The 16,166-nt window shown below is 41.7% G+C and overlaps 1 protein-coding gene across 1 annotated transcript in view; it reads left to right on the top strand.

The window, feature by feature from the left end:
* Positions 1-2,084: 2,084 nt before the first annotated feature.
* Positions 2,085-16,166, top strand: part of LOC311224710 (interleukin-1 receptor accessory protein-like) — a gene marked incomplete at both ends in the record, with an annotated part of 59,483 nt that continues 45,401 nt past the window's right edge. Inside the window, 4 exons of the mRNA XM_084309798.1 lie at positions 2,085-2,100; positions 2,295-2,490; positions 5,185-5,268; positions 8,076-8,088. Of these exons, the coding sequence (XP_084165924.1) occupies positions 2,085-2,100; positions 2,295-2,490; positions 5,185-5,268; positions 8,076-8,088 (309 nt within the window). The remainder of the gene's footprint in view (positions 2,101-2,294; positions 2,491-5,184; positions 5,269-8,075; positions 8,089-16,166) is intronic.

The following is a 16,166-nucleotide window of genomic DNA, read 5'->3' as shown; positions in this document are numbered from 1 at the left end:
TGTTGCAAACAACCAAATGCCCCTTGGGGATAATAAAGACTATCCAATCAATCAATAAATCAATCAATCAATCAATCAATCAATCAAGAGGATGCAATCAAAGCCAGGAAGACTGGACCACATACCACTTTAGCATAATCTTTAGAGGTCAATAGATCGAGAGTTGAATGCTCCCAGAGCACTGGAATACACAAACGTCATATATAATGTGTACTTTTACTTTAGATACTTGACATACGCTTGCACCCAAACTACCAGGAATCTTAATTTCCAGGAACTTCACGCGTGGAACTCTAAGTTCCTTGGGCCCATTGTCCTCTGTGTTTGCACTGCGGTGAAAAGATCTGTGAAGATTAGGCGAATTAGGCCGAATGGCCGACTAATAACGATCTTTAAATACTTGAGCTGCAAACATTTCACCTGCTTAGTTCATACAATATAATTGTAACTTAGAGATTTGCTGAAAAAGAAATCACTTTTGTGCATAGATCACTAGATATATCAGCTTATAATACGCATTACACTTTCCAATTTCCTGGTTGAAAGCATAGCTCAATTAACCAAAATATTGTTTGTTCTGCAGATTTTGGAAAATGCAGGTTGAAATTAGATGCTGTGAGTACTCGACCATTCAGAATGTTCAGCGCTGCGAGCGCCATCAATGCAATCAACTTGGGTCTTGGGAAAAGTCCTTCCTCCAGAGCAGGGTCCTTCCCCCAGAGCAGGGCCTGGTCCTTCCCCCAGAGCAGGGTCCTTCCCCCAGAGCAGGGCCTGGTCCTTCCCCCAGAGCAGGGTCCTTCCCCCAGAGCAGGGCCTGGTCCTTCCCCCAGAGCAGGGCCTGGTCCTTCCCCCAGAGCAGGGTCCTTCCCCCAGAGCAGGGCCTGGTCCTTCCCCCAGAGCAGGGTCCTTCCCCCAGAGCAGGGCCTGGTCCTTCCCCCAGAGCAGGGTCTGGTCCTTCCCCCAGAGCAGGGTCTGGTCCTTCCCCCAGAGCAGGGTCCTTCCCCCAGAGCAGGGCCTGGTCCTTCCCCCAGAGCAGGGCCTGGTCCTTCCCCCAGAGCAGGGCCTGGTCCTTCCCCCAGAGCAGGGCCTGGTCCTTCCCCCAGAGCAGGGTCTGGTCCTTCCCCCAGAGCAGAGCAGGGTCCTTCCCCCAGAGCAGGGCCTGGTCCTTCCCCCAGAGCAGGGTCTGGTCCTTCCCCCAGAGCAGGGTCTGGTCCTTCCCCCAGAGCAGGGTCTGGTCCTTCCCCCAGAGCAGGGCCTGGTCCTTCCCCCAGAGCAGGGTCTGGTCCTTCCCCCAGAGCAGGGTCTGGTCCTTCCCCCAGAGCAGGGTCTGGTCCTTCCCCCAGAGCAGGGTCTGGTCCTTCCCCCAGAGCAGGGCCTGGTCCTTCCCCCAGAGGAGGGTCTGGTCCTTCCCCCAGAGCAGGGTCCTTCCCCCAGAGCAGAGCAGGGTCCTTCCCCCAGAGCAGGGTCTGGTCCTTCCCCCAGAGCAGGGTCTGGTCCTTCCCCCAGAGCAGGGTCCTTCCCCCAGAGCAGAGCAGGGTCTGGTCCTTCCCCCAGAGCAGGGTCTGGTCCTTCCCCCAGAGCAGGGTCTGGTCCTTCCCCCAGAGCAGGGTCTGGTCCTTCCCCCAGAGCAGGGTCTGGTCCTTCCCCCAGAGCAGGGTCCTTCCCCCAGAGCAGGGTCTGGTCCTTCCCCCAGAGCAGGGTCCTTCCCCCAGAGCAGGGTCTGGTCCTTCCCCCAGAGCAGGGTCTGGTCCTTCCCCCAGAGCAGGGTCTGGTCCTTCCCCCAGAGCAGGGTCCTTCCCCCAGAGCAGGGTCTGGTCCTTCCCCCAGAGCAGGGTCTGGTCCTTCCCCCAGAGCAGGGTCTGGTCCTTCCCCCAGAGCAGGGTCTGGTCCTTCCCCCAGAGCAGGGTCTGGTCCTTCCCCCAGAGCAGGGTCTGGTCCTTCCCCCAGAGCAGGGTCTGGTCCCTGAGCTCCAAACCAAACAAAGACATTCCTGAACAAGTCCCTCATTCCTGTGGCGCAAACACGGCTAATGTTGAATATATAATACTCCTATATAATACATCCACTCAAGTCCTTTTGAGTGGATGGATTTGAATGCTAGTACTATTATATCTGGGTATTTCTATTCCTACTTTTACATGGATGTAATTTTTTGTTTTTGGTAAAAGTCCTTTTGTTCATCGTAACATTTTTACAATGAAGACGTTTCAGAATTTTTATTCTCCCGCTCAATATTTCTCTTTCTCTCTCCCCCCCTTCCCCTCCATCTCTCTCTCTACCCCCCTCTCTCTCAGAGCCTTGGTGTCATGACTGGGGTGAGTCTGGTTCAGGGCTGGTGCGTGTGTTGGAGGGTGAGGCCGGGTGGCTGTCCTGCCCTCTGTTCTCTCACCCTACCGTCTACAACTACAGCTCGTCCCAGAGTGCCGGGCTCAACCTCTTCTGGTACCGGGTTCCTATTGGCCGGGACCTCGAGGAGCCAATCGGATACAGGTTTGATAACAATACCGTTAAATGCAAATTAATAGCCTTGGCTTTTATTTGCTTCAATCACTGAACTGAAGCTATATTTGGGACAGGCGTCTATATGGGACAGGACTTTTATTCCTTTCACACAAAACACTTCAAATTGTTTATTTGAACCAGTATGAATGTTACTTATTAGGCTATCGAATAACATATCAATTACTAATCATTCATTTGATCTCGCTCTGAGAGACAGCGAACTAGTGAATGTTGTTTTTAGTTGCCTCTCGCTGTCTAGTTCAGCACTGGACAGCTCCCAGCCTACACACACTCACAGACAGACCTTCAGCACTGGACAGCGCCCAGCCCACACACACTCACAGACAGACCTTCAGCACTGGACAGCGCCCAGCCCACACACACTCACAGACATACCTTCAGCACTGGACAGCGCCCAGCCCACACACACTCAGAGTCAGACCTTCATCACTGGACAGCGCCCAGCCCACACACACTCAGAGTCAGACCTTCATCACTGGACAGCGCCCAGCCCACACACACTCACAGACAGACCTTCAGCACTGGACAGCGCCCAGCCCACACACACTCACAGACAGACCTTCAGCACTGGACAGCGACCAGCCCACACACACTCACAGACAGACCTTCAGCACTGGACAAATCAAATCAAATCAAATTTATTTATAGGGCCCGACAACACACGTTAATGTCCCCATGGGCCGTACAGGTCTTCTTTAAACAAGTCAAGAAGACAACATAACAATAAGTCAAGAACAGAACAAGAACACCATAGGGTCCAAACATTTTTTAGATGAATGCAAATAAATGAAAGAATGCAAGCACTCCCAGACATACCCCACGCGAAGGTAAGGAAAAACTCACTAAAACCTAACAATAGGGAAAAAAAGCTCCACAGGCAATGTGGAGGAGAGAAACCTTAGAAGGGCCGTTCAAGGGGGGATCTCCCTTCTTAGATGTCGGTGATAGTAGTGTTGCAGACGGACAGTTGGTAAGCATGCACTCATGTGTGTGGTGAAACACAGATGAGTGCATGCAATAGCAACTGTACATTTTGAAAAATTAAAGATAGAGCTAATAGCGATAGCAATTGAACATTTTGAAAGATTAAAGATAGAGTTGATAGCGGATCTATTTGAAGCACAGGGGCGGCGCAAGAGGGTCACGTCCTCCCCGTCTTAGTCACGGGACATTCAACACTCCGGTCGTTGCTCAGGGACAGCCGGAGACAGGGGGAAGGGGGGTGGCGCAGAGAGGGTCGCGAACTCCCCGACATCATCGCGGGACATCCGGCACTCCGGTCACCACTACGAGACCTCCGAAGACAGGGGGCACGCAGAGGGGGTCGCAATCTCCCGGCCTTCGTCACGGGACGTCCAACACTCCGGTCAACACTCCAGGACAGCAAGTCATAGGAAGACAGGGAGACGGGACAGGCGTTAGACAGCTCATGAGATTGTAGTAGGCGGACATAGCAATAGATACAAGTGGTAGGCATATATGTGAATGGAGTAGATATATGAAGTAAGCGTATTATGTGAATAGAATAGAAGTACTTAACCCAGCAATGAAACCGCGTTGACTGTTAATCTGTTTACAGTCTGTTAATCAGTTGACAGGACCACGGACAGACGGCGGTGAATAACTGATCCAATGCCTCGGAGGTGCATGTAGAGCAGTCACTACAAGCTTGGCCAAGACCCTGAGGCATCCATCACCTTGGTCAGCGCCAGGAGACGGGTACTCAGAGAGAAGGGGGAGGGAGGGGGGGGGGGGGGGGGGGAGAGGGGGGGGGGAAGAGTTAGAGAGTTCCCATGTTTGTGGTGCTGCAAAGGAGCAGACATGTAGTACCCTGTAGTGCCATGTAGTACCCCGTAGTGCCATGTAGTACCCTATAGTACCCCATAGTGCCATGTAGTACCCCGTAGTATCCTGTAGTACCCTGTAGTGCCATGTAGTACCCTGTGGTGCCTTGTAGTTCCATGTAGTGCCATGTAGAGCTGTGTAAGCCATGTAGTACCCTGTAATGCCATGCAGTACTAAGTAGTACTCTGTGGTACCATGTAGTACCCTGTACCCTAACTAAACTACCCTATAGTAAACTACCCAGTGGTACCATGTAGTACCCTGTACCATAACTAAACTACACAGATTAATCTAAAGGTCAGTCCCCGACCAGGTGAGATCAAGGTAGGTTGAAGGAGAGAGAGAAAAGATGAGTCTTAAGCATGGATTTAAAAGCTTCGACAGGACAGCGCCCAGCCCACACACACTCAGCAGCTCAGGGTCAGACAGAGAACACAGTGCTTCTGGTAACGTACGGCACACTGTCTGAGACGAACAAGCAGGCAGACATACAATGATTGATTCTGTCAAACGTTATTGCGAGCATGAACAACTATTTCCATATGAATATATAATGTTATGTAATGTATATTGGTCTATGTATGATTCCATACGATTAGGAATGCGGTATGTATAGTAATATGTTTGATAGAAAGTATATTGCCACTTTCTGACTTTCAATACCACTTGGTTGCTTGTCTGTAAATGTCTTATCTGTTGTCATTTATATGTTAATGTGTGGACCCCAGGAAGAGTAGCTGATGTTTTGCATCAGCTAATGGGGATCCTAATACAATCATAAATCATTTCTAATGTTATTCTAATTGTGATCCCCAGCCAGAGACTCAGTAAGGAGAGAGATAGGCTGTGGTTGCAGCCGGCGATGGAGGAAGATACTGGACAATACATCTGCATGCTACGGTAAGAGAAGATACTGGACAATACATCTGCATGCTACGGTAAGAGAAGATACTGGACAATACATCTGCATGCTATGGTAAGAGAAGATACTGGACAATACATCTGCATGCTACGGTAAGAGAAGATACTGGACAATACATCTGCATGCTACGGTAAGAGAAGATACTAGACAATACATCTGCATGCTACGGTAAGAGAAGATACTGGACAATACATCTGCATGCTACGGTAAGAAAAGATACTGGACAATACATCTGCATGCTACGGTAAGAGAAGATACTAGACAATACATCTGCATGCTACGGTAAGAGAAGATACTGGACAATACATCTGCATGCTACAGTAAGAGAAGATACTAGACAATACATCTGCATGCTACGGTAAGAGAAGATACTGGACAATACATCTGCATGCTACGCTACGGTACGAGAAGATACTGGACAATACATCTGCATGCTACGCTACGGTACGAGAAGATACTGGACAATACATCTGCATGCTACGGTAAGAGAAGATACTGGACAATACATCTGCATGCTACGGTAAGAGAAGATACTGGACAATACATCTGCATGCTACGGTAAGAGAAGATACTGGACAATACATCTGCATGCTACGGTAAGAGAAGATACTGGACAATACATCTGCATGCTACGGTAAGAGAAGATACTGGACAATACATCTGCATGCTACGGTAAGAGAAGATACTAGACAATACATCTGCATGCTACGGTAAGAGAAGATACTAGACAATACATCTGCATGCTACGGTAAGAGAAGATACTGGACAATACATCTGCATGCTACGGTAAGAGAAGATACTGGACAATACATCTGCATGCTACGGTAAGAGAAGATACTAGAGTTTGGATGGAAAAACATAATTGTATTCTTTATAACACCAGAGATAAAGGGCAAATATGCACCAACACAGAAACCATGTTGGAGAATGTGTGGTCAGGAAGGTGCACAGGGGTGGCGCAAAGAGGGTCGCGTCCTCCCCATCTTAATCACGGGACATTCAACACTCCGGTCATTGCTCAGGGACAGCCGGAGACACACACATATTCTGGGAATGTCAGAAAATAAGAAAGTACTGGGAAGGAATAGGAGAGACAATAAACGAAATAATAGGATACGGAATACCTCAGACAGGTCTGGTACTGTACCTAGGGAACCTAACACAGGAAGATATACAGGGGGAAGACAAGTACCTGATAAAGATACTACTGGCAGCAACCAAGAAAGCAATAACGAGACTGTGGTACAAGGAGGATTCACCGACAAGGGAGCAATGGATAGGGATAGTAGGAGAAATACAGGAAATGGAGAGAATCACACATATGCTGAGGCTACAGGAGGAGAAATTTGGGTTAAAATGGGCAAAATGGGAGGAATATAAGGGGAACGAGAACGACATCACAGAAGAGTAACCGGAAACAAGAAACGGAATTGAAATGTAAATGAACAATGTAAATACAAAGAAGGGTCAATGAACCCATGTCACATTTTATGTTTTATTATTTATGTTAAATGTTTGCTGAAATGTGTTTGTAAAACTGCAAATACAAATTTAAGTAAGTAAAAAAAAAAAAAAAGAGAGAAGATACTAGACAATACATCTGCATGCTACGTAAATTCAAATGACGGGCATTTTAAATAACGAGATGGGAGAATGTTGATGTTTCACTGCATAATGTGGTGTTATATTTTATATTTATTAACTCCCCAGCAACCTCCTGCAAAGCCTCACCTTCCCTCCTCTTTTTACCTTTTTTACCCTACCCTCCAATCTCCCCCAATCCCATTCAATCTTGTTTGCTGCAGCTCAAATGTATCCCCTTACCCCACTTTGCCTTTTATGTCTCTGTCTGTGCTTGTGTATTGTATGTTTGTTTCTGTTTTGCTGCCATTTTGGCCAGGTCTTGCTCGAAAAAGAGATCTCAAGTGACTACCTGGTAAAATAAAGGTAAAATAAAAAAAATACTGGACAATACATCTGCATGCTACGGTAAGACGGACGGACGGACGGACGGACGGACGGAGGGACGGACGGACAGACGGACGGACGGACGGACGGACGGATGGATGAATGGATGGATGGATGGACAAATGAATGGATTGACGGATGGTCAGACACAGACAGACAGACAGATGGACAGACAGACAGATGATCACGCAAACTCAAATATCCTGTTACACACCAGACGTATGCTGATAATAATAATAATAATAATAATAATAATAATAATAATAATAATAATAATAATAATAATAATAATAATAATAATAATAATAATAATAATAATAATAATAATAATAATAATAATAATAATAATAATAATAGTAAAATGAGCATAACATTGGCATAAATATAGACAGGCATATAATGAGCAGAGAATTGACCAAATAAAAGCAATGCATAAAGTGCAGTGAAATGAAACAGCTCTCATCGTCTACAGAGCAACACTCACAGTGTGGATGTAATGAGTCCAAGCAGCAGAGTGCATTAAAGGCTAAGATGAAGAGGTACGTTTTTAGCTTACTTTTGAAAATGTTTATTCCGATGACACACTATACATGTACCTACCTGTACAGGACCAGGCCAGTCTTTTTGACATGTGGGTCCCAGGTCATTCTTGCCTTGGTACAAAAAAAACACATTATGGTAAAAAAGCTGGTCAAAATATGTGGGGAACCTGGCTCCTGGGGTCTAACTGTGCTGCTAGGATCCTGATGAGTGTGCGGAAATATGAACACATCACACCCATACTCCATTCTCTACACCGGCTTCCCGTCTCCTTCAGGATGGAGTACAAGGTCTCCCTCCTCACCCATCAGTGCATCCACAGCAACGCCCCCTCCTATCTAAAGGAACTCATCGCTCCCCCGACCTCCACCCGCTCCCTCCGCTCTGGACACTCAAACACACTCCAACCCACACACAAAACACACCTCCGCACCAGGGGGGGCGACCGGGCCTTCTGCTCAGCTGCTCCTCGGCTGTGGAATGCCCTCCCCGACCATCTGAGAGAACCACAGTCCGTTGAGGTTTTTAAAAGGGGCCTAAAAACATTTATTTTTAACAAGGCATTTGCCTGAATTATTATTTATTTATTTATTATTTTTTATTTTTTATCTGTATGTTTCTTCCATTTCATTGGTTGTTTTATTCATTTTAATTCGTTTTTATTCATTTAATTTTTTATATTTATCTCCTGTAGCACTTTGAGATTGTCACAAATATAAAGTGCGTTACAAATTGAATTTATTATTATTATTATAGCTCAGTCTTGCCCCACTGTGTGGTTGATTGATTGATTGATTGAAAACATTATTAACAGATTGCAGAATGGGTACAATACAGTACAGCTCAATACACACAATTGTTAAGGGGATGCAGACCAGAGAAAGACTTTCGTCTTGTTTACATCAGGGTCCCCCATTTTCAATTCATCAGGACATATATGACATACATGACATACAGATAGTCAGTACTGCTACATCTATACATTTATGACATACCAGATTTGCAAATACAGTACTGTTTGTGATACAGAAGGAGTCAGGAAAAGGGAGTATATACATTTGACGTAGAAACTGTACATTGGAGGAGGTTGGGTGGGGGGGGTTGGGTACACTGGGATATTGACAACCATACTGGGTAATCTACATTGGAGGTGGTTGGGGGGGGGGGGGGGGCACACTGTATATACAAGCAAAACTGTACATTGAGGGGGGGGGGGGGGGAGACACTGTACAAACAAACAAAATTGTACATTGGACTATTGACAAAACCATACTAGGTAAATGACTGTACATTGGAGAGGGTTGGGTTAGGATATTTACAGGGGCCAGTGTTGAATTGCAGTCTCCCGTAGGTGTCCCTTGAGAGAGGTTTTGAAAGTGGGTAGTGATCCACATTCCTTTACAGCTTTGGGTAGGGCGTTCCACATTGATGTGGCATAATTGCGAAACGTGTTTAGTCCCTTATTTGAGCCGAATCTGGGTTTAACATGATTTGTGGAGCTCCCTCTGGTGTTGTGATCGTGGTATTCACTGACCTTTGGGAAGTATTTTGACATGTACATGGGTACCTTGGTCGTGTAGTGTATCTTGTAGACCAGGCCCATTGCAAGTTGCTGTACTCTGTCGTCTACTCTAAGCCATCCTAGGTTGTCAAAGTGGGCAGGGGTGAGGTGGGTTCTAGGAGTAAGGTCAAGCAGTAGTCTGACCAGTTTGTTTTGAGATGTTTGTAATTTTGTTTTTAGCACCTTTGAGGTGCTTTGGTACCATGAGGTGCACGCATAGTCGTAGTACCCCTGAATGAGTGCTCCTGCCAGAGTCTTCAGGGTATTCTTGTTTACCAGAGAGGAGATCCGGTACAAGAATCGAGTTCGTTGGTTGACTTTTTTTATTACATTGGATGCCATTTTGTCACAGGAGAGATTAGCCTCTAGGATGGAACCCAGGTAGGTAATTTCATCTTTCCTTGTGACAATATTGTCACCCACTGTAACTGAGAAGCCGTCGGTCTTGCTGAGTTTGTTATTTGAACCTAGAAGTGGCTACGGAAGTCGGTAAAGCACACACCTGTCATGCTCTCAGACACGTCCGCTTGCTTGGGAGATTATTATTGACTGGAAAGTCTCTTTCCTTTGCATTCTTCTGAATGCAAAGGAGGTACAGCACTCAGACGTTTGATATACATTTGATTGACACAAAACGGGCGTTCTGACCACGAATGCTTGTGAGTCAATAGCGCTAGCTATTGCATTTGCAAATGCACTCAGAATAGGGATTGGCTAATGTGTGTGTGTGTTTTGGCACCGAGCGGTCTATAAATTTAGCTGCTCTAGGAACGTTCCAAGAAGAACCCCCCCCCCGCTACGGTATGGTGCCAACTAGAAAGTGTGCTCAGTAGAGCTCAGTAGAGCTCAGTAGCTCAGGGCAATAGTGTTATTTGTATATATTTTGCTCTATGAACGAACACTACTAACTTTATGAATGAAGACTGAAGACTACTAGCTCTATGAATGAAGACTACTAGCTCTATGAATGAAGACTACTAGCTCTATGAATGAAGACTGAAGACTACTAACTTTATGAATGAAGACTGAAGACTACTAGCTTTATGAATAAAGACTACTAACTATGAATGAAGACGACTAACTCTATGAATGAAGACGACTAACTCTATGAATGAAGACGACTAGCTTTATGAATGAAGACCACTAGCTTTATGAATGAAGACTACTAACTCTATGAATGAAGACCACTAGCTTTATGAATGAAGACTACTAACTCTATGAATGAAGACTACTAACTCAAGACTAATAACTTTATGAATGAAGACTACTAACTCTATGAATGAAGACGACTAACTATGAATGAAGACTACTAGCTTTATGAATGAAGACTGCTAGCTTTATGAATGAAGACGACTAGCTTTATGAATGAAGACTAACTCTATGAATGAAGACTACTAACTCTATGAATGAAGACTAATAACTTTATGAATGAAGACTAACTCTATGAATGAAGACTAATAACTCTGAATGAAGACGACTAACTATGAATGAAGACTAATAACTTTATGAATGAAGACTAACTCTATGAATGAAGACTAATAACTCTATGAATGAAGACGACTAGCTTTATGAATGAAGACCACTAGCTTTATGAATGAAGACTACTAGCTTTATGAATGAAGACCACTAGCTTTATGAATGAAGACTACTAGCTTTATGAATGAAGACCACTAGCTTTATGAATGAAGACCACTAGCTTTATGAATGAAGACTACTAGCTTTATGAATGAAGACCACTAGCTTTATGAATGAAGACTACTAGCTTTATGAATGAAGACCACTAGCTTTATGAATGAAGACTACTAACTCTATGAATGAAGACTACTAGCTTTATGAATGAAGACTAATAACTCTATGAATGAAGACGACTAACTCTATGAATGAAGACTACTAACTCTATGAATGAAGACGACTAGCTTTATGAATGAAGACTAATAACTCTATGAATGAAGACGACTAACTCTATGAATGGAGACTACTAACTCTATGAATGAAGACTACTAACTCTATGAATGAGGACTACTAACTCTATGAATGAAGACCACTAACTTTATGAATTAAGACTAATAACTATGAATGAAGACCACTAGCTTTATGAATGAAGACCACTAGCTTTATGAATGAAGACCACTAGCTTTATGAATGAAGACTACTAACTCTATGAATGAAGACTACTAACTCTATGAATGAAGACTACTAGCTTTATGAATGAAGACTACTAACTCTATGAATGAAGACTACTAACTCTATGAATGAAGACTACTAACTCTATGAATGAGGACTACTAACTCTATGAATGAAGACCACTAACTTTATGAATTAAGACTAATAACTATGAATGAAGACCACTAGCTTTATGAATGAAGACCACTAGCTTTATGAATGAAGACCACTAGCTTTATGAATGAAGACTACTAACTATGAATGAAGACTACTAACTCTATGAATGAAGACTACTAGCTTTATGAATGAAGACTACTAACTCTATGAATGAAGACTACTAACTCTATGAATGAAGACTACTAGCTTTATTAATGAAGACTACTAACTCTATGAATGAAGACGACTAACTCTATGAATGAAGACTACTAACTCTATGAATGAAGACTACTAGCTTTATGAATGAAGACTAATAACTCTATGAATGAAGACGACTAACTCTATGAATGGAGACTACTAACTCTATGAATGAAGACTACTAACTCTATGAATGAGGACTACTAACTCTATGAATGAAGACCACTAACTTTATGAATTAAGACTAATAACTATGAATGAAGACCACTAGCTTTATGAATGAAGACTACTAACTCTATGAATGAAGACTACTAGCTTTATTAATGAAGACTACTAACTCTATGAATGAAGACTACTAACTCTATGAATGAAGACTACTAGCTTTATGAATGAAGACTACTAACTCTATGAATGAAGACTACTAACTCTATGAATGAAGACTACTAGCTTTATTAATGAAGACTACTAACTCTATGAATGAAGACTACTAACTCTATGAATGAAGACTACTAGCTTTATTAATGAAGACTACTAACTCTATGAATGAAGACTACTAACTTTATTAATGAAGACTACTAACTCTATGAATGAAGACTACTAACTCTATGAATGAAGACTACTAGCTTTATGAATGAAGACTAATAACTCTATGAATGAAGACGACTAACTCTATGAATGGAGACTACTAACTATATGAATGAAGACTACTAGCTTTATGAATGAAGACTACTAGCTTTATGTATGAAGACCACTAACTTTATGAATAAAGACTAATAACTCTATGAATGAAGACCACTAGCTTTATGAATGAAGACTACTAGCTTTAGAATGAAGACCACTAACTCTATGAATGAAGACCACTAACTCTATGAATGAAGACTATTAGCTCTAAAATATTTATTTCACCATAGCCACAAAATAGTCATTTCAAACTATGGTTAGGGTTTTAGCTACATTGTCATCATATTTCTAAATTAGCAGCAAATGTGATATATTTAGAGTTAGGTGTTCCTTGGTAAACTACATTTAGAGTTAGGTGTTCCTTGTAAACTACATTTAGAGTTAGGTGTTCCTTGTAAGCTACATTTAGAGTTAGGTGTTCCTTGTAAACTACATTTAGAGTTAGGTGTTCCTTGTAAGCTACATTTAGAGTTAGGTGTTCCTTGGTAAACTACATTTAGAGTTAGGTGTTCCTTGTAAACTACATTTAGAGTTAGGTGTTCCTTGTAAGCTACATTTAGAGTTAGGTGTTCCTTGTAAGCTACATTTAAAGAGCTGGATCGTTACGGTTAGGTGTTCCATGGTAATCAATTTTTAGGCAGGTGAAAGAGGAATTGAAAAACATAGACATACATACTAATAAACCAACTAACAGTATTAGCATCTGATATGTTTTCATCAACAGTCTGTTACCGGTAGCTTGTGGTGATCCGTCAAGAGTTTTCATATCGGTGCATTCATCACTGTTTCTGTTGCGGAGGTAGCTTACCAATAATGATGTAGTATAAGGAGGTAGCTTACCAATAATGATGTAGTATAAGGAGGTAGATTACCAATAATGATGTAGTATAAGGAGGTAGGTTACCAATAATGATGTAGTATAAGGAGGCAGCTTACCAATGATGTAGTATAAGGAGGTAGCTTACCAATAATGATGTAGTATAAGGAGGTAGCTTACCTATAATGATGTAGTATAAGGAGGTAGCTTACCAATAATGATGTAGTATAAGGAGGTAGCTTACCAATAATGATGTAGTATAAGGAGGTAGCTTACCAATAATAATGTAGTATAAGGAGACAGCTTACCAATAATGATGTAGTATAAAGAGGTAGCTTACCAATAATGATGTAGTATAAGGAGGTAGCTTACCAATAATGATGTAGTATAAGGAGGTAGCTTACCAATAATAATGTAGTATAAGGAGGTAGCTTACCAATAATGATGTAGTATAAGGAGGTAGCTTACCAATAATGATGTAGTATAAGGAGGTAGATTACCAATAATGATGTAGTATAAGGAGGTAGCTTACCAATAATGATGTAGTATAAGGAGGTAGCTTACCAATAATGATGCAGTATAAGGAGGTAGCTTACCAATAATGATGTAGTATAAGGAGGTAGCTTACCAATAATGATGTAGTATAAGGAGGTAGCTTACCAATAATGATGCAGTATAAGGAGGTAGCTTACCAATAATGATGTAGTATAAGGAGGTAGCTTACCAATAATGATGTAGTATAAGGAGGTAGCTTACCAATAATGATGCAGTATAAGGAGGTAGCTTACCAATAATGATGTAGTATAAGGAGGTAGCTTACCAATAATGATGTAGTATAAGGAGGTAGCTTACCAATAATGATGCAGTATAAGGAGGTAGCTTACCAATAATGATGTAGTATAAGGAGGTAGATTACCAATAATGATGTCGTATAAGGAGGTAGCTTACCAATAATGATGCAGTATAATGAGGTAGCTTACCAATAATGATGTAGTATAAGGAGGTAGCTTACCAATAATGATGTAGTATAAGGAGGCAGCTTACCAATAATGATGTAGTATAAGGAGGTAGCTTACCAATAATGATGTAGTATAAGGAGGTAGCTTACCTATAATGATGTAGTATAAGGAGGTAGCTTACCAATAATGATGTAGTATAAGGAGGTAGCTTACCAATAATGATGTAGTATAAAGAGGTAGCTTACCAATAATAATGTAGTATAAGGAGACAGCTTACCAATAATGATGTAGTATAAAGAGGTAGCTTACCAATAATGATGTAGTATAAGGAGGTAGCTTACCAATAATGATGTAGTATAAGGAGGTAGCTTACCAATAATAATGTAGTATAAGGAGGTAGCTTACCAATAATGATGTAGTATAAGGAGGTAGCTTACCAATAATGATGTAGTATAAGGAGGTAGCTTACCAATAATGATGTAGTATAAGGAGACAGCTTACCAATAATGATGTAGTATAAGGAGGCAGCTTACCAATAATGATGTAGTATAAGGAGGTAGCTTACCAATAATGATGCAGTATAATGAGGTAGCTTACCAATAATGATGTAGTATAATGAGGTAGCTTACCAATAATGATGTAGTATAAGGAGGTAGCTTACCAATAATGATGCAGTATAAGGAGGTAGCTTACCAATAATGATGTAGTATAAGGAGGTAGATTACCAATAATGATGTAGTATAAGGAGGTAGCTTACCAATAATGATGCAGTATAATGAGGTAGCTTACCAATAATGATGTAGTATAAGGAGGTAGCTTACCAATAATGATGTAGTATAAGGAGGCAGCTTACCAATAATGATGTAGTATAAGGAGGTAGCTTACCAATAATGATGTAGTATAAGGAGGTAGCTTACCTATAATGATGTAGTATAAGGAGGTAGCTTACCAATAATGATGTAGTATAAGGAGGTAGCTTACCAATAATAATGTAGTATAAGGAGACAGCTTACCAATAATGATGTAGTATAAAGAGGTAGCTTACCAATAATGATGTAGTATAAGGAGGTAGCTTACCAATAATGATGTAGTATAAGGAGGTAGCTTACCAATAATAATGTAGTATAAGGAGGTAGCTTACCAATAATGATGTAGTATAAGGAGGTAGCTTACCAATAATAATGTAGTATAAGGAGACAGCTTACCAATAATGATGTAGTATAAAGAGGTAGCTTACCAATAATGATGTAGTATAAGGAGGTAGCTTACCAATAATGATGTAGTATAAGGAGGTAGCTTACCAATAATAATGTAGTATAAGGAGGTAGCTTACCAATAATGATGTAGTATAAGGAGGTAGCTTACCAATAATGATGTAGTATAAGGAGGTAGATTACCAATAATGATGTAGTATAAGGAGGTAGCTTACCAATAATGATGTAGTATAAGGAGGTAGCTTACCAATAATGATGCAGTATAAGGAGGTAGCTTACCAATAATGATGTAGTATAAGGAGGTAGCTTACCAATAATGATGTAGTATAAGGAGGTAGCTTACCAATAATGATGCAGTATAAGGAGGTAGCTTACCAATAATGATGTAGTATAAGGAGGTAGCTTACCAATAATGATGTAGTATAAGGAGGTAGCTTACCAATAATGATGCAGTATAAGGAGGTAGCTTACCAATAATGATGTAGTATAAGGAGGTAGCTTACCAATAATGATGTAGTATAAGGAGGTAGCTTACCAATAATGATGCAGTATAAGGAGGTAGCTTACCAATAATGATGTAGTATAAGGAGGTAGATTACCAATAATGATGTCGTATAAG

Source organism: Notolepis coatsorum, assembly GCF_963971535.1.
Source record: "Notolepis coatsorum genome assembly, chromosome: 1".
Classification (NCBI taxonomy): Eukaryota; Metazoa; Chordata; class Actinopteri; order Aulopiformes; family Paralepididae; genus Notolepis; species Notolepis coatsorum.
This window is presented reverse-complemented; position numbering and strand designations above follow the sequence as displayed.